Raw genomic sequence first — 22653 nt, 5'->3', positions numbered from 1 at the left:
ACTACGGTCTCATTGTCACATGACCCACTGACTTTGAGGCCAGTTGGCTGGCAGGGCCCTGGAAAAGGAGACAATGTCCTTAGTGAAAATGTATTTTAGTTCAGATGTGATCTCTGCTGTCCCCAATTCTGACACACTTGTTCCAATATGCTACAGTGTAGGGCTCCAAATAACAATTTCTTTTAATCAATTAGTCATTTATTTCCTAAAATTTCATAACATAGTGACATCATAATGTCCAAAGCCCAGGTTGTCATATTCAAATGGATAAAACAAACAAGTCATTATATTTCAAAAAGCTGGATCAACTGAATATGTTGTATTTTATTCAAAATAATTAATCAATTATTAAAATTGCAGCTGATTAATTTATTAAATTGATTATACAGTAACTGCATAAAGTTGGGTAAAAAACAGCAACTTAATATAATAATAATAAGTTTAGAAATTAAAATAAATAATATATTTTTAAAACATAGATATAGACTCACACTGAAAATATTTTGTTAAACTCTGATGAGGGTGAACAATCAGGAGGATCATTTCATTTCCATCTTCACGCAGCTAAAAGCCCAATCAATCAATCAATCAATCAATCAATCAATCAATCAATCACCTAACTATTTAATTAGTTGACAGTGAGCTCTACCTGTCTGAATCTCCACAGTGCTGCTGTTTTCACTGTAGCACATGCCACTGAATGCAGTTACAGAGAAGTCGTAGGTTTCCCCGCAGTACAAGTTGGAGAACTGGCAGGTGGAGTTGGTGGAGTTGCACTGCAGAGTCATTCCCGTGCTGCAGGTGGCAGTAGCCATGTAGAGCTCCACTCCCTCTCTTTGCTCCCAGTACATGTCGGCCATTCTTGTCCCACACTGCAGGTCCACTCCAACTCGCAGAGGTTTACAGGGACCTGGACAACATGAGATAAGTTTCAGTGGTTCCCATTCGCTCGACTCCCAACTACTCTGTGACGAGATGTTGCTCGACTCACGTGTGCTGAAGGTGACATTAGTGAGTGTCTCGGTCTGGCAGTGGTCGCTGATGGTTGCGAGACTGACGTTGTACATCTGACCACACTGCAGCTCAGTCAAATCACACTGCTGCTCATCGGTCTCACAGGAAGCCCGGTGGCCATCCTGTCCGACTGCAGTCACCGCGTAGGAGTTTCCTCCATTAGCTGGGCTCCATGACACTTTGGCCGTGTTGTTGTGGCAATCCAAATCCGCGGCCACGTCTCCAGCTGCACAGGGAGCTTGAGACCAAAGGGACGGAAAGACATAGAGGAAATACGATGCAATTTTCTTGATCACACTTTAAAGCTGCAGGCTCTCTAGGTCTTAAAATTGCCAAATCTAGTAAGAAAGTTGTTCTGTTGGCAGCATTAAATGCCACTAGCGGTAAACTATACGCTTATGTAAACACAAGCACGGATTATCATCAATTATCATTAAAGGCACTAGAGAGGCTAAACACAAGTTTCTGGCTTTAGCTTTCTTTGCTCACTGCTGTTTAATATACTGTGTTTTGCTTCTAAGGTTTATTTCCTAATTTCTTGGGGGGTGTAGACGTATCCATGCACAATATAATCATTTTTTAAAAAGGTACCCTGTGGAGTTTTCCTTTCAACAAAGTTACATTTACATTCACTGTTTCTCACCAAAAAGCATTGTGTGTATCCCTGAGGCCACACAGTTAAGTTCAGTGCATTTGCAAAGCCAATTTGTAATATTTGAAACCTGTATTGTTTATATTCTTGTTTGCTTGCTTGCTTGCTGCATTTTGCAAGCACATTGCTAACTTTCTTGGAGCATTTCCGCCATTTGTTCATCAGTGGAATATCAAACTCATTAAAACATTGTACTCAGAAGCCATGAGTACACCATACCCGAGACCAGAAGGACAGTATCCGAGTCTGTGCTGTTGAGTTTTTCTCCGATGGCGAAGACGTTTGTGTGGTAGACGATTCCACAGTGGAGGCCTTCTATGTTACAGAAAGTGTTGTTAGTGTAACAGGACAGGGAGTGGCCATCACGCCCGTTGAGTACGGCCTTATAGCCCACTGCACCAAAACTGGCCTCCCACGACACGATGCCCATGTCGTTGTGACACTGCACATTGGTCTGCACGTTGTTGGGCGGGCAAGGCTCTAAAGGCAGAAAAAGAAGCACACAGATCATATGTTTCATCTATAAACACCAATACGCTACTTTATCTATGAATCTTCATATGTTTAATACTTTTAATTGTAATATTCACATCAACAGATACTGAAAACATCGAAAGTGTCACGTTACTACATACATGTTCTCTGTCCTAGAGCTGCAACTGTTTATTATTTTGCTTATCAATTATTCTGCTGATTATTTCCTTGATTCACTTAATTGTCTGATCAACACTACAAAACGTATAGATATTTAGTTTATTGTCATACAGGACAAGAAATAAAACAGCAAATCCTCACAGTTGAGAAGTTAAAATAATGGAAAGTTTTGTATTTTTAATAAATAAATCATAAACACTATCGCCGTGCTGACAACATCACAGAAAGTCCACTGACTGTTTAGAACTAAGTGCAAAGACGCATCTTCTATCAAGTTCTAGGCATTTTCTCACCTGTCGTAATTGCAGCTGATTCGGTCGAGGTGGACACGCCTTGACACACGCGATTGTTTGCAGTGATGTTAACGGTGTACATCTGGCCACAGCCCATGTTGGTCAAGGCACAGTTGGTGTCAGTGGTGTTGCAGGAGACCATCAGGCCCTGATCTGTTACCGCTTCAACTGTATAGTAATCGGCACCAGCGGTCATGTCCCACAGCACCTGGCCGATGGTCAGGCTGTACAGGGTGACGATGTGCTCAGGGATGCACGGCCCTGGAAGAGAGGAGAAGCGTTGATGAGCGAATAAGACTCATTTTACGTGGTTCAAGGTCCAACATCCAAGTGAAGTGACAATAATTGAAACATTACTGAATGGTAGGGGACTTTAAGCATGCGTGCAGCTTTGTTAAGCTCGTGTGCCTTGGCTCACCAGTGACCAGCTGTCCTGTCATGTGAGCGATGCTGCTGCAGGTCTGTCCCACAGCTTTCACCGAGACCGAGTAGCTCTGGTCACAAAGCAGCCCTTCCAGATCACAGTGGGTGGTGTTGGTCACGCAGGTGATGCCGAGGCCCGACGCCGTGGTGGCCATGGCCATGTATGACAAAGCTCCATCACTTGGGTACCACTCCACCATGGCGATCAGCATATAGCAGTCCATCACTGCCTCAATATGTCTCGCCTCACAGGGAACTGAGAGGACAGGTAAAACCGTTATGGCAGTCATGACTTTAGTTTGCTTTAAATGTATTACGACATTGCTCCGATGTCTAAAAAGAACTAGAAGAGAAAGTCTAGACAGGCAAGTTCCCCTTTAAGATATGCGTCTGTCACTTGACTCTCTGTACCTGAAGGTGCGTCAACCACAGGAGTGGACGGGCTGTTGCAGTATCCATCCGAGGACACCACGGAGACGTGGTAGATCTGACCGCAGCCGAGTCCTGTCACATTGCAGGAGCCCTCGGTGGTGCCCTGGCAGGTTGTGCTCTGACCGTTACTGTCCTGCACTGTAGCGATGTAGGAGTCGGCTCCTGAGCTCTCAGACCAGGACGCAGTCAGAGTATTGCCCTCACAGTCCACCACAGAGGAGACGTTTGCAGGTGTGCACGGCACTAGTGAGAAGAGAGAAAGAAGATTTGGTGTGGGGCTTTAAGTCTTCTTCTGTAAACTTTTGTCACCAGAGTTCAATAAATGATTATACATAATAAATACTTATTGGTTTTCACTATCATGTCTATGCGCTAAACATGAAGCTACGGGCAGCAGCAGCTTAGCTTAGCATAAAGACTGGAAACGGGGAAATGACTAGCCTGGCTCTCTCCAAGGGAACTTAATCTACGTACCGGCACCAAAAAACTTCATATAAAAGTATTGGGTTTACAGGGGCTTGTAAACTTGACTATTTCTTGGGCATGCGCAGTGACTTCCTGGAGTGTTGTACAGAATTGGCCAAACACGTAACGCAGCTTTATATTCACCATACAGACGTGTGAGTGATATGAGCTTATTTCACAACATGTCAAACTCTTCTTTTAAAGCTAAATCATTTGATGTCACAACATTTGTAAAAACTTTAACTGTGTATTTGGTGTGTATTCTGTGTTTATAACAAAAAAAGAAGATAAATAGCATGAGCTGTTCCAGGTTACCCTAGATGAAAAGAAACAAATAATACATGCACAAACGTAATATGTTTTATGCAGCTCTGGATGACGTCCGTGTGAAAACGTAAGCAGTGAAAGTCTTTACGTACCAGTCTTGATTGTCACACTGTCGCTCCATTTGCTCTGGCAGTCTTGGTCCTCTGCCATCACAGTAGCTGTGTAATACTGTCCACAGCGCAGACCTATCAGATCACACTGGTTCGTGTTGGAGCTGCACTCGTCCATGTGGCCATCGGTACCCACAGTCCTCACTCTGTAAAACTGTCCTCCCCTGCTTTGGTTCCACGACATGGAGGCCACATTGTCGCTGCAGCTCAGACTGGCTTTGAGGTTCTGAGGAACGCATGGCACTGAGGGGCGAGAGGTCAACACAGACTTCTTATGGACTATTCACAAAGCCTGGACGCTGTAGTCATTTTATTCTCTGATCCTAATTCTTTTCATGATGCGTGTATGCATTTTGGTGACATGTACAGTATATGTGTGTGTGTGTGTGTGTGTGTGTGTGTGTGTGTGTGTGTGTGTGTGTGTGTATATATATATATATATATATATATCACACCTGTCCTGGTGATGTCCCCTTCGCTCTGGGAGCTGTTGCACGTTCGTCCCTTGGCTACGACAACCAAAATGTACATTTCTCCACACGGCAGATCGGTGATGTCACAGCCGGTGTCCGATGTGCTGCAGCAGAATCTGCCTCCGCTTATCTGCTCCAGCGTGGCCGTGTACGTTACAGCACCAGGAATGGCTGACCAGGCGATGCTGATCGTGCGATTGTCGCAGCCCACTGATTTTTCTACATTCTCAGGAGGACAGGGAGCTGGGGAAGGGGAAGCACTGTGAGGGACAATTTAAAAACAACCTCCTGACTATTGCCAATGTACGGCATAAGCCTTGGATCTATACTTGCACTACAAAAACAAGATTCTCAGTATGTCACCTTACAGCCAAGGTACAGGAATTGCTTTTGCTGCTTTTAGAGGCTAGTTGTTGTAACTACTGTGTAAAAAATAGCACATTTCACTTTTTCACATTTTACATTAGATTGAGAGAACAGATTTTAGCTGCTTTTCTTCAGACCAGCCATTGCCCCTCAAGAGTAGCTAATACCTTCATTTCCACCACTAAATCTAGTTTTATTGAATGTAGCATCTTTCAAGTTATTCTCGGGGCATTAGCTTTTCTTTGGAGAAAATGGAATTGGTGCTTTCATTTCAGGGTCTCTTGGGCGTCATGCGTTTTGTCTGCCACAGCATCAAGTTGGACATTTTCAAATTCTACACAAAGTGATTTTAATTATATTTTATCATTTCAAGAGGCAGAAAAGGAGTTGAAAAACTTGGTATGGAGATCTGAAACATCATGTTTTAAAGAAATACAAATAAATAAATAGAGCCATATTCGATTCTTCATCTCCTCTTTTCCTAGCTGTCTTGAGTGCAGACCCTTTAAATCTTTTATTTTAAACAAAAAAAACAGTTACAGCTCAATAGCTCTGTGTAATAAAACAATTTTTAAGTGACTTCTTGTTTTTAAATTATAAATACTGTTTTTAATATTTATTTTTGTATATAGTTTAATTTTATTTTCAATCTACCAGTCTCAGTCGTGACAGCATTGCTTGGTGCACTGGGACACTGCTGGTCGCGGGCCGCCATGGTGAAGGTGAGGTTTTGGCTGCACATCAGCGGCGGCAGAGCGCACATCCCGTCTGACGTGGAGTTACAGGCAAATGTCTGGACGGCGCCCTGGCTGTCCTTCGCCATGATGACGTACTCCTCAGCCCCCGCAGACTCGTCATACATCACCCAGGCTGAGTTTACCAGGCAGTCCATCTCCACACCAGACAGGCGAGGTACGCAGGGAACTGGAGGTAACCAGGAACACGCCAGAAAATCAGATGTCATTTTTATTACACATATTATGCCTAAAACCCTCGACTGTTTTCACTTTGTCAAAATATATACACATTTAAATATCTCAGTGGCAAATGGCCACCTAGTAAGAATGCAGCGTTCATGAACAGTTACTGTACTTCTACAGTCACTACTATTACGTATAAAAACATGACTTAACTTAAATCATGGGACGTTTTAATCATATCCTAAAATCAATTTTATAAAAGACTATAAAAGAAACAAAGACACAAATAACAGTAGTTTACATCTGCCTCTTTATTCAAGCAGAGCTAAAGTATTGATCCTTACCGGTCTTGATCAGTTTTGTGGGGCTGTCTCTGCCCACACATCTGTTTCTGGATGGTGTGATGGTGACGTTGTACTTTGTACCGCACTCCAGCATGGTAAGATTACAGCCGGCGTTTGTGCCGCTGCAGTTGTGTCGGCGACCTGTGACGTCAACCGCAGACACCGTGTACACGACCCCCGCCACACTGTTGTTCCAGGTCACAGATACAACACCGGTGGCACAGTTGACAGTGGGGAAGAAGGTTGAGAGAGGACAAGGAGCTGAGAGGAAGAGGAGAAGATGAGGATGAACAAAGACACAAACATAAACCGCTCTCGTTCTTTTGAGTATTTTCTTGAAAGAAAATAGGAAAACAGTTCATAGAAGTTCAAAATGAAAGACCTTTTTTCGAAATTGGAGATTGGAAATCATGACTCAACTTTGCATGTTTTGCTTTTTTTTGAGACGGACTCTTTGTCCTTTAGTCCTATGAATCACTTACTCATTGGATAAATACAAAAATGCACCGTGGTCGAGAAACATACCGTTTTTTGTACTGCATTATTTGAGATTTTCACACAGTAGCAACATTCAAGTAGCACACAGAAAAAGAGACGGATCTGTAATCACGTGCTGTAACAATCACCAGCAGCTTTACCCACCTGTAAGGACCTGCTTTTTGGGGCTATGGGAGCTGTTACAGGCCTCATCCTGGGCCACCACTGTAACGTTGTAGGTCAGACCGCACTGCATGTTGCGTACTACGCAGTGAAGCTTATCTGTCTGGCAGATGCTGACGTGACCTTTGCTGCTCACCACGGAGGCGCGGAACTGAGAAACGTCACCCGTCGACTGCCAGGTAACGTTAAGGACACCGGACGCACAGTCGAGGTTGTTCTGTATGTTCTGTGGCACACACGGAGCTGAACAGAGAAAGAGAAAACATCTGTCACATCTGTATGGTCACAGGTTGACAGGTTTGATTCCGCCTCAGGTATGCGAGTGGTCGAGGGAGACGCTGAACTGCTCGTGATTGGTTCTGAGCTGCTTGGATGAACCTGAAATATTCTTGAGGTTAAAAAAAAAAGATTGCAACCACAGATAGTAAGGAAACAAGACATGTACAATTTGAATTGAACAAATTAACAATCAGCATAAAAATACATAAACATAATCCTGGTCTGATGAGAGATGATGTAGTTCAGTGGCTCTATAATAAATGTTGAAACCTTGAACATGTTCAGTTTTTGTTCAAATTATTACGTCAGGTATTTACTGTATGGGCTGACTTCTCGTTCTATGGCACATTTTGATTCTTACTTTGAGGTTTTGTATTATTATTATTATTATTATTATTATTATAAGTCCTCCTTTTTTAAGTACAACCACTTGGGGCACCAAATAATTACATTTTCAAATACCACATGTAGGGAGTTAGATGAAACCTGAAGAAAACCTGTTAAATGCTACCAATACATAGTAAATGTGAAATCATTCTTATTAAAATGCTGAATCAGTCACAAATTCCACAGTAAATATTTCAAGCGACCAAAGACGAACCAAACATGACTTTGGTTTAAATACCTGTATGAATCACTTTGACATCACTCATGGCACCAATGCACGTGTCATCAACACCAGCAACGTAGACCTGGTACTGCTGTCCACAGAGCAGACCAGACATCTGGCAGGTGGCGCTGCTGGTGTTACAGGACCACTGGCGGCCCTGTGCATCCTTAGCCACGGCCATGTAGGAAGCGGAGCCCTGCGAGGCCTGCCACGACACCGAGATGTTGTTTGATTCGCATGAAGAGTCGACCCTCAGCTGGGTTGGAGGACAGGGAGCTGGGGGAATGAAAGATAATTTATATCATGCATCATTACATGCATGTATGTATGTGTATGCATATAAGTAATTGATAACCCGCTACAAATGTTCTGGTAGAAAAATGAGTGATAAACAGTAGTAAAAGGATGCTAAAAGTAATATGGTAATATAGCATACATAGCTAAAAGTAGTTGATATGGAGTTTAAATAATTAGCTGAAAGCAATGGATAAACTGTTGAAAATATTGAAAATATAAGCTCAAAGTAGTTGGCAGCTAAACTCTATGAAGTATAAAAAGTTACCTGTGGTGATTCGGTGCCAGTTCTGTGCCGGACTGGGGCAGTTCTGTCCCTGTCCACCGACGCTCACCCTGTAGCTCTGCCCGCAGAGCAGAGAGCTGATGTTGCAGGAGGAGCCGTTGGTGGAGCAGCTCTGCGTGTCTACGTTGGCCTCTGCTGAGGCGTTGTAGTAGCGGATGCCACTGCCGGGCGTCCAAGACACCAGAGCCGTGTTGGTGTCACAGTCCAGGGTAGTCTGCAGACCGCTGTGGGGACAAGGACCTAGACAGAGAGGTGTGTAGAGAGGAACAAGTGAATACATGGACAGAGGGCCATGTGGGTATGTACTGTGTAAACTAAAACTGTGATTTCTGTAAATTAAAACAAATATTATTTTTAGACTTGTCTAAGTCGTTGTAGTTGGATTCTAAATGAGTTTTTGAGAACTTTTCATGCCTCTGACACTTAACACTGCTCTTCTATTAACACATTGTAGCAACCATAGGACACAACAATAAAGACAAATGTGTCTTCTTGCACAATCCTTAAAGTTTTAAGTTTGCTAAAGCTTATTATAGGTAATTAGATATAAAACAATGAAACGGCAATAAAATGAAAGTGTGTATATCTACCTATTGTGTTAATTTAATTGTGTTAAATTATCGGATAACGTGGTGTCAAACCGCTCGTACAGTAACAGGAATACAAATGGCCATAGTGGATCATAGACTACTTCCCTTTCCAAGAAATGTGATGCCTACTCTCTACTCAGTGGCATCAGGTTTATCAAGGTTCCTTCCACAGTGCTGCAAAGTTGACTCAGGTTTTTAGATAGGGCTGCTTTCCAAATCACATACTTTTTACTTTGACTGTTAGAACATATTGCAGCTGCCATTACAAAGTATTTATTGTTGCATGCAGTATTGGGACTTACTACTTTGTCAATATATTGCTCCTTTAGCTTTACCCTCTTGCTCATATAGCAGGCAGCTTCTGTCATTGAATCATCTATCTGTGCTCTCGGCAGCTCAGCCGATGTGACGTATCTCCCGCTGCGCAGAGGATTGTGGGTCAGAATAGCCAGAAAAGCATGCTGGCTTGCATACTGCAAAATGCAACCGGATGCAGCAGGACATACTGCATTTGTATTGTGACACACTACATTTTTTTCACGGCATACTAAATAGTATGGGTATTGAAACGCACCCTATGTCAAGTGCATTCTGTAGCTTCTGATGTGTAGTTCAAGGTGGTTGTAAATCTGCATACTCATACTCGGCTGATCTGCTTTTACCTGCGGTGGCGTTGACGGACTCGCTGACCAAACTGATGCAGGAGTTGTGGCGAGCCACCACTGTAATGGCATAGTCCTGCCCACACGCCAGGTTAGGGAAGTTACAGTTTGTGTCAGTGTTGTTACATTCAGCATTGTGGCCGAGATCGCCCCGAGCATAGACGGTGTAAGATTTGGCACCACGTGCAGAGTCCCATGTGACCACGGTGATACCAGACTGGCAGTCCACGTCAGCCGTGAGGTGGGTGGGAACACATGGAGCTGGTGGGAAGAAAGGGAGGTAGATATGTGGGAGAGTCAGTTTAGTCTTCTGTAGCATCTGATTTCAATTCCCTGTTTTTATATTACAGCTTTGATAAGTACGAATGGTGGAAACTAACTCATCATAAAATATTGATCTTAATATCTTTTTAGGCAAAACTTTAAAATGCATGTTTTTTCTTTTTACTTTATAGTATTACCACTTTAAGATTCTGAATAATTCTTCAACCACCGTTCATAGTTTTGACCGCAAGTCAAAGTCAGTTTGCTAAAACACATTTCATACTTTGGGTACAAACCTTTGGATCTTGATGGTTCTAAAAATGTAGTGAAACTTTAACAAATAATTTTAAGGTCATGTCTCTTCACATTACATCTTACCATGATTCATTTTATTGTTCTTCTAAAAGTAATTTTCAGTCACACTGTCATACCTCTGCTCGTGATTATATCTTCATGTTCCTCTGGTTTCAGTCCTGCTTTAGTGTGTAGACCATGTAATGCTCGCTGTACATTATTATTTTCTAAATGATTAGTACCTGCGTTGAGCGTTTCTGCAACAGCTGGTTCACTGCTGCATGCGTCTGTGTGGCCGACCACACTGATGACGTAGCTCTCCCCGCAGGTCAGCTGGTCTAAGGTGCAGTTGGAGCTGCTGGAGCTGCAGGTGGTGTTCATTCCTCTGCTGTCCACAGCAGACACCACCTGGGTCTGGTCTGGCCCCGAGTTTCCCCAGGTCACCAACGCCATGTTAGTGCTGCACTGCAGATCCACCAACACCCCTTCTGGTTTACAAGGGGCTGAAAGGGTGAAGAGGTGCATGAATAAGAGAGGTAGGGTGTAAGAATACAGTGAGTCGTGATAAGAAAGGATGCGGAGATGAGAGTTTTCACTAAGATAAGGAGTCGTGATCTTTTGCTACCTGACTGCATCATGTAGTCGGATCCCTCGATGGTGCCACAGTCGACTGATGATGTAGTGACCACAATGCTGTAGTTGAAGCCACATGTTAGGTTCTGGATATCGCAGTTTGTGTTAACGGAGTCACAGGTTGCCCGGGAGCCGTCACTGCCAATGGCGATCGCAGTATAGGAGCCGACGTCGCCGATGTTTGCCCTCCACCCAACCGCAAAGGAGTTGACATTGCAGTCCAGGTCTGCTTCCACCCTGTCAGGCAGACAGTGAGCTGTGGGAAGGGACAAGAGGGGAGGACGATTGATTTAATCATTCAATCGTTGGTTTTAAGCAGTGAAAGTGTAACCCAGACATCCGCATGTGTCATTTACCTGAGTCAAAAGTTACGGATGCTCCCGTGCTGCTGTTGCATTTCTCACTGGAAGCTACCACAACCGCTGAGTACTGCCGTCCACAATCCAACTTCACTGAGCAGGTTGTTGTGTTGGATGAACAGGAAGCTACATGGCCGTGGGTACCAGTCACTGTAGCTGTGTAGGAGATGGCGTGGATACTCGGCGGCCAGGTCAGCGTTCCCAAGTTGGTTCCACACTCGGCTCTGGCCGTCAGGTTGGTCGGAGGACACGGAGCTGGCAGGAAAGAGATTCAGGAAGAAATTATTCTGTGCTCCTCAACTGCAATAACAGACTGAGCTGGGAGTGAAAATTAAACTCTGTAGCTTTCGTTAGCGTAGAGAAATGGATGTTTACTGATTAATGGCACTGTGAAAATGACTTTTTCTCACTGGAGCAGCTCTGCATTATTGTAAGTGAGCAACCAAGTTATCAAAATATGAACCTGTTTCACTTAGTATAGGCTTGCTGAGGACACTGGGGCACTCATTGTCCATGGCAGCGACTGTCAGTGAATACCACTCGCCACACTGCAGCCCGGTGAGCACATGGGACGTCTGGGTTGTGGAGAAGTTGCCACTGGTCCCGCCAAATTCTTCAGAGTGGACGGTGTAGTTAACACCACTTTCTGAGCTCGGGTTCCAGCTTACTGTGATGTCATTGTTGCTACAAGTTGTCACTCCAGTCACACTTGTCGGTGGGCAAATGACTGAGAACAAGAGAGAGAAAATCTTGATTGAAAATATAAATTTTTGCAAATTAAAACCAATAATATAATAGTTCATATGATTGTGACACTTATAGATTATACGATTTATTATTGTTAAATACTTAAAATATAATATATATAAATATGTAGAATAAGAATCATGAAACTGATTCATTATATTAACACTTTGATTAAAGTTCAACTATTAGAATGTATGTCACAATTAGGGTTTTATTGATATTTCAGATCAATACAAATAGCAAACTATATGTAAAGCCTTAAGAATAATTTTACACTGCTTTGAAAAACATTTTACAAAGAACTTGTTACAAATTGCAAGACTTAAAGAATTAGATTTGACATTTTGGAAAACACGCCTTGACGAGAAGATTGAAAACTGGGGTGTTATAAATCTTCTCATATTCTCTCAGCAAGAAAGTGAAAGAAGTTTAACAAAATGTCAAACTATTCCTTTAATATCTATGCACACATCCTCTGACCTGACTGGAAAGTGAAAGGCAGGCTGGGCTTGCTCGTGCAGCCCCTCTCTATGGTGACCACTGTGACGACGGCCGTCTCGCCACAGTCGAGGTTTGTGAGGGAGCAGCTTGTTCCGTTGGAGGTGCAGGTGTGGTTTTGTTCATCCACAGCAGACGGGAGCGCTGTGGCCACATAGAGATCTGCTTGTAGGGAGGCGGTCCAGGTCACATGGCCCACATTACCAACACACTGCAGGGACACATGAACATCGGTGGGAGGGCAGGGGCCTGAAGAAAGAGAAGAAAGGAAGAGTGACGTTAAAGTGGAGTAAGCATGTGGCAAAAACATGTTCAATATTTAGAACATATCAAACAATGAACTATGAGAACTCTGGCATGTAGCAACATACTTAATGTTATATAACAATTATAAATAAAATAGGTAATTACCCTATATTCAAGATAATGATTGTCACAATCACCCCCAAGACACACATTAGACAATAAGAAGTGAAATGAACAATTGAGATCCAGTAGTCAATAGTTGTCTTGAAGCCAACATCTGGCAGTGGTGAAAGAAGTACTCAGATAAGTAAAAGTAGTAATACCCCAGAGTAAGTAAAAGTATTTGCATCCAAAGTACCATGTACCAAAAGTACTCATGAGGCAGAATGAGGCAGAAATCTAATTATTTGTTAATTCACATAATACATTTGTCAATAAATTTGTATTTTAACTAATAACAATACATCAGAATTTATTTGTTGATCAATTTGTGTAGTATTAATCTGAACATGAAAGGTATTTCATTGATGTTTTAATGAAAATGTAGTAGTATAAAGTATGTATAAAGTAGCATGAAAGAGAAATACTGTAAATAAAAATAGAAGTGCCTCTAAATTGTACTAAAGTACAGTAATTGAATAAATTAGTTAATTTCCACCACTGACATCTGGTGGCATCTAGCAGAACTGCATCAGCCCAGTATAAACGACCAACCCAGCAAATCATTTTCCCTTTGATTGAGTCTTAAACCTTAATAGAAAGGCAGTATTAAAACGTAAAATATTTGTATATACAACATTTTTTGAATAGGTTTGAACGAAGACAAACTCAATGTTCATATCACATCAAAGTGTGTCAAAGTGCTTTCTTCCACCTCACCTGCAGTGTAATTGTGTGGGTAGCTGTCGAAGCCCTTGCAGCGTTGAGAGAAGGGGGTGACAGTGATCACGTAGGTCTGGGCGCAGCGCATGTTGGGTAGACGACAACTTGTGTCGTTAGTAGTGCATTTGACATCACCGTCTCTGCCCTGTGCCGTCACTTGGTAGGAAACAGCACTGGGGCTCTGTTGCCAGCTCACCACCGCTGTGTTGTTGTCACACACCAGGGAAGCACTGATATTTTTGGGAGCACAGGGGGCTGATGGGAAAAACAAGAACAGAAACACAATTGAGTCTTTATGCAAAAGCACTAATCACTTACTTCATTTTAGGGAAAGGTTTCAACTCAGAAGACAGGAGCTACAGTAACTGTGCTCATGGGAGTCTTTCTGAAAATATGCCAAAATCCAGTCTCGTTTTTAAACAGATGAACATGCAAAGACTGTGATTAGCTACAATGCTAATTGCCCACCTACCTTTGCTAGCTTGAATCATACACTGTGTCTGTGTTTATCACATATAATGTCGTTGTAGCCCTCCATAGTAACTATAATCCAATTTTTAGCTAAATCTATGTTTTGGCTAATAGTTGCACCTTTAGCTATTAGCTAAAGCAAGGTTTTGTCACAGTGAGGTTTCTTACTCTCTGAACAAAGAAAAATGTGAATTGTTCGATGAATTCTTTGATTGTGGAGGCCTCTGGACTCTGGACTGCTTCCGCTTCCTCCTTACAGGTCCTCCCTGATTGCCTGCTCCCCCCACCTCATTAATTAACCTCACCAACTGGGAGCCTACATGACCTGGTTGGTTCCAAGATGGCTCTCGCTCTCCCTCCTGGAAGGTTGGTGTCTTTCAAATACCAACCTAGTTTTGTTTAGTTTGATTATGTTTAGTTTATATCCTTTGTTCATGTCTGCAGGTAGATAGTTTAGGTTAGCGCCTACAGTATTATTTAACCTCACACTTTCAAAAGTGCATCGCTGACATTCAAGAAAAGGTGCACAAAAATGTCATGTTTTACATGCTTTGTAGTTTAAGTGCAAACACACTGGTTTAGATTAGAGTGGAGTGGAGATTACACCCACAGAAACTCAGGTTACCGGTCATTTTAAATCATCCACACACACACACACACACACACACACACGCTCTCTCACCTGTCTGTATTTGTGTTACCCCTGGCACGCTGCTGTTGCAGTGGTCAGCCACAGCTATCACGATCACATCGTACATGCTACCACAGAGTAGTGAGGGCAGGGAGCAGTTGGTCTGGCTGGTGCTGCAGGAGGCCATGTTGTCTCCAGAATAGACGTAGGCGTAGAAACTCTTTCTTCCCAAAGTCTCGTTCCAGCTCAGGAAGGCGATGCCAGTCTCACAGGAGTATGTGTACTTCACATTTGCAGGGGTACAGGGCGCTGGGTGAGAGTGGAGTACACAGTCAGTTCCTAAACACCTCATACTTGAATACTTCCTGAATACTTCATAAGACCCCGCCAACATCAAGTGGCCCCGAATGCAACAGCCTTAACATAAAGAAGTTTAAGTTATAACTTACCTGTGACAATCTGAAAAGAAGAGCTGGGTTTGCTCCAACACTGGACTCCTCGTGCGGCAGCCTGGACATTGTAGGTGTGTCCGCACTGCAGTTCATCCAGGACACAGCTGCTGTTGGTGGAGGAGCTGCAGGACGCCGAGTGTCCCAGGCTGGAGGTGGCGTTGACCGTGACGCTCATGGCATCCTCGTCCTCAACCCAGGTGACCACAGCGTGGTTGGAGATACAGTCCAGGGAGTGATCCTGGATCACTGGAGCGCAGGGGGCTGGGCAAGGGATTGTCATACATTTCAAAGGAATCTTTTGGTTGTTCATTGTTTGTCTTATATCAAACCTCTGTAATTTTCCTTTTTTCTGTTTGGTTTAAAGAAGCTTCAAAATTTAATTGGGAAAGATTTTGCATTAAAGACGCAGTTATCAGTTCATCAAACCTAAGACCTTCATCGGAATATAAGTTATTTCTCAAAAGGACAAAGATGTATTTCACATAAGTAGGGTCTTGATTCCCATTGAAAACATTAAAGGGATAGTTCAGGTGTTTTGAAGTGGGGTAGTATGTATATTCTAGTTTCTGTAAGTGGTTAGGGCTGCATTTGGGGGCACTCGTGACCACATTATTTCTAACTTCCTGGCTAAGGCCCTGCTCATAAGCACCAGCTTTGCACAGCTGAATTCACCGACAGCTGTCGCGGTGAAGTCAATGATTGCAATTAGAATACAACCCGTGATTTCAAAGCAGGATAAAAAGCCATACATTCAATAAAAAACCACAACTTTTAATAGCAATATTTAAATTGGCTAATCAATATATTCAAAAGCATCAGCGACAATGGTTTCCAAGTAAAATTAGACAACGGCTCCTCACTCTCATTGTGTCTTTCTTTACCTGTAGTCACATTGGTTTTGGCAAGTATGGAGCTGTTGCAGTTCCCGTCCCCTGCCAGCACAGTCACAGCGTATTCCTTCCCACACTGCAGCTGGGTCAGCTCACAGGAAGTGCCGTTTGAGTTACAGTAGTCGATGTATCCGTTGGCCTTGGCGAGGACTGTGTAATGTTTTGCTCCAGCGCTGGCCCCCCAAGTCACCGTCACCACACCAGAGAGGCAGTGCAAAGCAGAGGCCACATTTGTAGGATCACAGGGTGCTGGAGGAGGGAGTGGAAGATGACTATTATGACTGTATTTATACTATGACTTGATAGAAAGAATCGTTTCACTTAAATGATGGAATTCAACTGTCAGTATATTTTGACGGGTGTGACTGCAGCATCTGCATTACTTCGATAGCTGTGCTTTGAGCCAAATCCTGACAATTGTCCATAAAAATATAGCAAGTACATCAAATGTTTTGCTCCAAGTGCCTCCAGAACCTCAAACATCCACAACAGGAAGTCCACGGAAAAACGATTGTCATACAGTAATAGCTTTCACGCTGTTTGCCCGAAATGAAAGTCTTCTTTGTAATCAACAATGTGCAGTTACCGGTTCTCGCTGAGATCTTGGCACTCTCTGAGCTGTTACACCTGTCGTTCATGGCCACCACACTGAGCTTGTACGTCTGAGCGCACTGCAGGTCAGAGAAGAGGCAACTTGTGTCAGCTGTAGGGCAGGAAGATGAGAAACCTCCCGCTCTGTTCAATGTGGAGATGTAGGACGCTGCGCCGGCAGCTGCATCCCAGGACGCATTCACTGTGTTAGTGGAGCACTCCACAACGCCATGGACGTTCACAGGAACACAAGGAACTAAGAGAGAAATGATGTTGGTGGAAAAATAGGCACATGAGGAGGAAGGAGAGAACAATTTTACTACCAAGAGATCATGTCCTGCTCGACCGACAAAGCGTACCAGAATTGACTATTTCGGGGACACTGCTGTGTCCTTCACATGCGCTGCCGACGGCTCTGATCGTCACATTGTAGCTCTGTCCACACTGTAATCGAGTCAGCGTACAACTTGAATCCTCTGTTAAGCAGCGAAGAACAGTGCCGTCTCCAGCCAGGGCGGTGGCGCTGTAGTTTAATGGCATGGATCCAGATGCCCAGCTGATGGTCAGTATGTTGGTGCTACAGTTCAGGGTGTTGAGCACACTCTTCACAACACATGGGGCTGATAGGAGGCAAAGAATGAGACTTAGTAGTAGTTTGATTACAAATGTAAGAAAATCATGTAGTCGTCGCTGAATCAGCTACTAAAACTGCATTCATAGATTTAGTTTTTGGGCTCTCTTTCAGTTTTCTAACAGCACAGAAAACACGGTGGATGAAGAAAGTTTTTTTGGTACAGATAGAAAATATATTCTTGACCTTGAAAACAGTAGCTTGCAAAATAATTCAACAAAGCCCGTTTAGGAGCTGTTCTGGAGCTTTCGGTTGTATCCTCAATTGTATTCCTCGACAGATAGACTTTGCCAAGCTGTCATTGAGCTCCAGAACCGCTACTAAATGGATCTTTTTGGTGAAGTTGCCTGTTTTTTGGATTTGCAGTATTTGTAGAAAGGAGGAGGTAAGGAAGGAAAAGGGTGATTTTTCACGGAGCCATCCAGAAGAAGGAAAAAAAGAGAGAATGATAAGGATAAGCAAGGAAAGTGAAGCGGTATTGAGGATTTACGAGAAAGGGTTTATGAAGGGAGAAAGAAGACTCATTCTCACCAGTTGTTTGGACGACAGGCTTGCTGTCAGGACTTTGACAGTCGCCGTCTGAGGCTGACGCGGTGAAGGTGTACTTCTTGCCACAGTGCAGACCATCCATTTGGCAACCGAGCTTCATTCCTGTGTCACAGGTCACATTGTGTCCGCTTGCGCTCACTGCTTTGCCAGTGTAGGACACTGTATTGGGGCTGCTGCTCCAGCTTAACATGGCAGAGCTATTGGCACAGTTGACAGAGACATTGAGCTGGGAGGGAGGGCAGGGCTCTGTAGAGGAAGGGCACAGAACATATGGATGGCATGAGTTGGGACTGTGAGAAGGATATACACATTTCAGAGATTGAATCGTGCTCGTTTCTACCTGCCCGTAGTGTCTTTGCAGAGCTCTCCTTGCTGGAGCAGGTGTCGTCCACGGCAGACACCCCAACACTGTAAACCTGGCTGCACACGAGGCCCTTCAACATGCACCACGTCTCATTGGAGGAGCACAGCAGGCGCTTGCCGTCTTTATCCATTGCAGCTGCTTGGTAGCGTGGGGCGCCACGGCTTGCATTCCAAGTAACTTGGGCAAAACTCTGGCCGCAGTTTCTTGTAACCATCACGTTAGTGGGCACACATGGTGCTAAGGGAGAAAAACCTCAGATCAGCTCTGTGCATTTTAAGGAATTGTCTTCAAATTAGAGTACTAGAAAGCTGCTTACATGTCAGGAGACATATTTTCTCGATACTAAGTCACATTTATATCAGGTCAAACTTACTAATGCATAATTTACTAGTTTTAAGTTTTGTTTTCTACACATCACATTTGTCACTGTGTTCTCTTACTTTCCCTGATAGGTAACACTGAGGGTTGGCTGACACAGGTGCTGTTGAAGGACATCACTGTCAGTGTGTAATTAAGTCCACACTCCAGCGTGGTGATCGTCACCCCAGGCTTCGTGGTGATGTGGGACGTTTTGTTTTTGCTGTTTGAGACCACGGTTTTGTAACCTTCTGCATTACTCGTCGCGTTCCAGCTGAGGGTCAGTACTTGTGACCGGCAGTCTAAGTTGGCTTTCACGTTGGGCCCACAAGGAACTGGACAGAGAGAAGAAAGAAAGGTGAAGTATGTCCCTCTCAGAGCTTCAACATGCAGGTTGATCTAGACACTGTTTAGGAAAAAGGGAAAGCAGAGATTTAAAAGTCTAGATGCTAATGTGCAGGTGGTTAAGTTGAGACCAAGACTACATGCCATGCTGTAATGCACATAACACAAGAAAACAATGAATAAAATGACAGCTTTACTATTCTTACCATAGATCCTTACTGCTAGTGGGGCAAATAGTTCAAAGTTTGGCTTGATGGTGGCACCAGAGCCATGTTTGTAAAGAGTTTATCCTCAGTACAGTGGCCATTTTAGGATTTCTCAGACTATATAGACCGAAGGTTCTACATTTTTATTCAGCCAAGAACACTTTACAAATGAGAGAATATAGACTACTGGGGACCCCCTATATGTTTTATGTGGAAGAACAAGACAAGAGAAATCTATTGGAAAGATGTTAGACATATATTAAACATATGTGCAGATTCTAAAAGCTACAGATTTTTAGATTACAAAGTAATCTAGGAACTATTAGAGATTTTAAAAACATATTTTTAAATAGATAACATTTTTTATATCTGATAACTTTCCGCGGACCTCACTGATATAGGTGATGTACTTAAACATGCATTCATAGATTTTTTTTGGGCCACTTGGGGTCAGCACTACATGCTGTAAACACAATATCTGACATATTGTCACCTTACAGTGGAGTTGACATTGGAAAAGTGTTGCCTATTTACACATCCAGCTCATCCAGTTCATCTGGAGTCATATTTCTGGATATCTGACAAATTAAGTCCAATTTGAACACCCTTTTGTTCTGATCCAACTGTTGAGGGAAATATCTGGCTCTTTAGGTGCCGAACGTTCCACTGTGTTCACCAGCTGGTCACTAACTTTACCTGTCTGCTGTTAAGAGCTGAGCATGTAGCTTATCAGAGGTTTTTGCTGCAAACAACGCTGATGAGAGGCAAAACAAAAACAGTAAAGTCGAGCTGAAAGACGCTGAAAGACGCTGTAGCTGAAGAGAACTTCAGACACGTTAATATAAAGCTACCATAGAATAACCTATTAGTGCAGCTTTGAGCTCTAAACTTTTTTCAAAGTTTTACTGAGGAGATTAGAGATATAGTGACATGAAGGGAAGTTTTAATATATACGAATTGTTGTTCCTTTACCAGACTCCATGTAGATTTCCTGGGAGGGCATGCTGAGGCACGTGCCATCGTGGTGGCTGACAGTGACAGTGTAGAGCTGGCCACATTTCAGGTTGGGTACCCTGCAGCTGGTATTAGTGGAGCTGCAGCTGAGAAGTCCTTGATCTTCATCCTTGATGGTGGCGGTGTAGGAGTTTATTTTGAGCTGGTCACGCCACGAAATCAGAGCCTCATTGGCTGCACAGTCCAGTGAGGCAGTAACGTGATGCGGTGGGCAAGCACCTGGAATGAGGCAAAGGGACAGTTAAGTAGACAACATTTTGAAATGAAACATTGATACAGAATTTAATTAAAATTAGCAGCTTAAGATTCTGATTTTTAAAAAGAAGATATTTTTTTTAAAAACAACTTGGTGCTGCTTGTAGTCGGTCTAGTTTAACTGGCAAATAACTAAGAAGATGTATGTAAAGAACTGCAGTATATCCTTCTGAGATTTACAGATTTGAAAAATTGCTTTCCAGAAATGGGACCAAGCCATTAAATATATCATAGATAGAAGTTTGTTCAATCCTTCCAGACAACATTATTGACCTTTAAAACTTCAGATGAAAAATGCAGGTCCCTCCTTTCCCATTTTTGTTCATTTCAAAGGACACTGAAGCAGCTTTACAGTATAATAACCCAGGAGAAGAAAAACGAGCAGCCTCACAGTACCTGTCTCTATGGTGAGCATCTCGCTCTCAGAGCTGTTGCACATGAAGTTGGTGGCAATGACGTACGCTGTGTAGTTGGTGCCGCACTTTAAGCCCTCGATCCTACACGTCAATTCTATGGAGTTGCAGCTGTGAATGACGCCATTACTGTCCTTCGCTATGGCGATGAAGAATATTGCACTGCCGGCCATTAACCAGGTCATTGTGATGGAGTCGGATCCACAGTCCCTCTCTGCTGACACGTTCTGAGGAACGCATGGGACTAGAGGAGAGGGGACACATTTACATAAGAACAAATTCCACTTTTCTTTTACCTCTGCAGGTGATCGGAATCGAAGTCGGTCTGTAAAACCATCAGAAAATAATACAAAAGAATGTCCATCACATTTTTCAGACCCCAGAGTGAGGTCTTCAAAGTCATATATGATGATATTCAATTGTGAAAAGTAGCAAACAAACGGTTAAACGGTTTGCTTGAAAAAGGACAATAATAATCAATTATCAAAATAGTTGCTGATTCATTTTCTGTCTAATTGACTATTTGATGAATTGACTAATTGATTCAGCTTATAAAGAAATCCCATGAAAATGCTGAGTGAATAGTTTCTGTGTTTGTGAAGTGATGGAGAAAATATTTTGTGGTGAAATGTAGCTAATAAGTACTGAACATTGTCTGTAGGTACAGGCTAATATTTTACATAAAAACATCCGGTCAGTTTATTATAAAGGACAGGTAGTTATAAGTCTATAATCTCAATATTAAACTGGCACTAACAGCTCCTCCTCACTTGTCTCAGCCACAGGCCCCAGCACCGTCGGGCTGGCACATTCTTCGTCAAAAGCCGTGATGTGGATGGTGAAGTACTCTCCACACTGGACGCCCGACATAGCGCAGCTGTTGGACAGTGAGCTGCAGTTGTAGTAGCTGTTGTTTTCCCTGTTGCCGAAGGCCTCCACGGTGTAACGAAGAGCCCCCTCAGCGAGATCCCACTTGCTGAGCAGAACATCTGAGTTGCAGTCGGCTAAGGTTTGCATATTCTGGGGAATACAAGGTGCTGGAGACAGGTAAAGTTATTTTACTTATTTATTTAATTGATATTTGCAATTTATAAAAAATGATAACCGAACACTGCAAGCTAAAAAGAGCTGCAGTGATATTGTCATTTTGAAATAGGACAGCAGTTGGTTCATGTTTTAAGAGAATCCACCAGAGGGCGATCACATGAGAATGGATCACAGTTCAGCTACCCACTAATGTTTTAAATAGAGTTGTACTGCAGCAAATTCAAATTATGGATATTCAATTGAAAATCTTCATCACTGGTTGCATTTTAAAAAAAGAATGATTTTTCTGTCTGCTTGTTTTAATTGAATGAGATAAAATGACTATCTCTCTAGATTAAGCAATATTAGAAAGAAAAGCTACACAAAGTTATGTTTGTGTTGTACAAAATGATATGTGTATGTGTGCGTTTACTGCTGTAGAGATGATGTAGTCATACCTGTACGGATGTCAACAGTAGAGCTAATCTGGCTTCTGCACTGCCCTGTGATGGAGAGGACTGAGAACTCATAGTGTTGTCCACACACCGTGTGTGTGAAATAACAGTGGTTGTCTTCAGTCAAACACTTCTGGACCACTCCCTACAGAGAAAGCACAACGCATTGACATGATGTGTACACTAACAGACTCTGGTCGTTACCTCTTTAAAGGGACAGTTCAAC

At 43.0% G+C, this 22653-nt stretch overlaps 1 protein-coding gene across 1 annotated transcript; it reads right to left on the bottom strand.

The window, feature by feature from the left end:
• Positions 1–487: 487 nt before the first annotated feature.
• Positions 488–21963, bottom strand: LOC137883493 (platelet binding protein GspB). The gene is made up of 32 exons (XM_068724979.1): positions 21717–21963; positions 20930–21190; positions 20237–20497; positions 18797–19048; positions 18333–18593; positions 17975–18238; positions 17172–17432; positions 16808–17068; positions 16213–16470; positions 15329–15577; positions 14931–15188; positions 13775–14032; positions 12632–12898; positions 11868–12131; positions 11402–11659; positions 11038–11301; positions 10655–10915; positions 9855–10115; positions 8585–8842; positions 8038–8298; positions 7116–7376; positions 6474–6734; positions 5864–6133; positions 4826–5086; positions 4353–4613; positions 3448–3711; positions 3032–3292; positions 2614–2874; positions 1886–2146; positions 992–1252; positions 650–910; positions 488–513 (listed from the first exon to the last, which is right to left on the bottom strand). The coding sequence occupies exons 1-32, from the start codon at positions 21961–21963 to the stop codon at positions 488–490; spliced, it is 8094 nt and encodes a 2697-aa protein (XP_068581080.1).
• Positions 21964–22653: the final 690 nt, after the last annotated feature.

Source organism: Cebidichthys violaceus, unplaced genomic scaffold, assembly GCF_023349555.1.
Source record: "Cebidichthys violaceus isolate CVI_PGR_0920_01 unplaced genomic scaffold, fCebVio1.0.p SCAF_33, whole genome shotgun sequence".
Lineage (NCBI taxonomy): Eukaryota > Metazoa > Chordata > Actinopteri > Perciformes > Stichaeidae > Cebidichthys > Cebidichthys violaceus.
This window is presented reverse-complemented; position numbering and strand designations above follow the sequence as displayed.

Excerpts from the sequence above, each read along its gene's own strand:
- LOC137883493 (XM_068724979.1), bottom strand. The coding sequence starts at position 21,963 with ATGCAAACCTTAGCCGACTGCAACTCAGATGTTCTGCTCAGCAAGTGG. Across the intron at positions 21,191-21,716 it reads GGGGCCTGTGGCTGAGACAA|TCCCATGCGTTCCTCAGAAC; the intron begins GTGAGGAGGAGC and ends CCTCTCCTCTAG. Across the intron at positions 12,132-12,631 it reads GCCTTTCACTTTCCAGTCAG|TCATTTGCCCACCGACAAGT; the intron begins GTCAGAGGATGT and ends TCTTGTTCTCAG.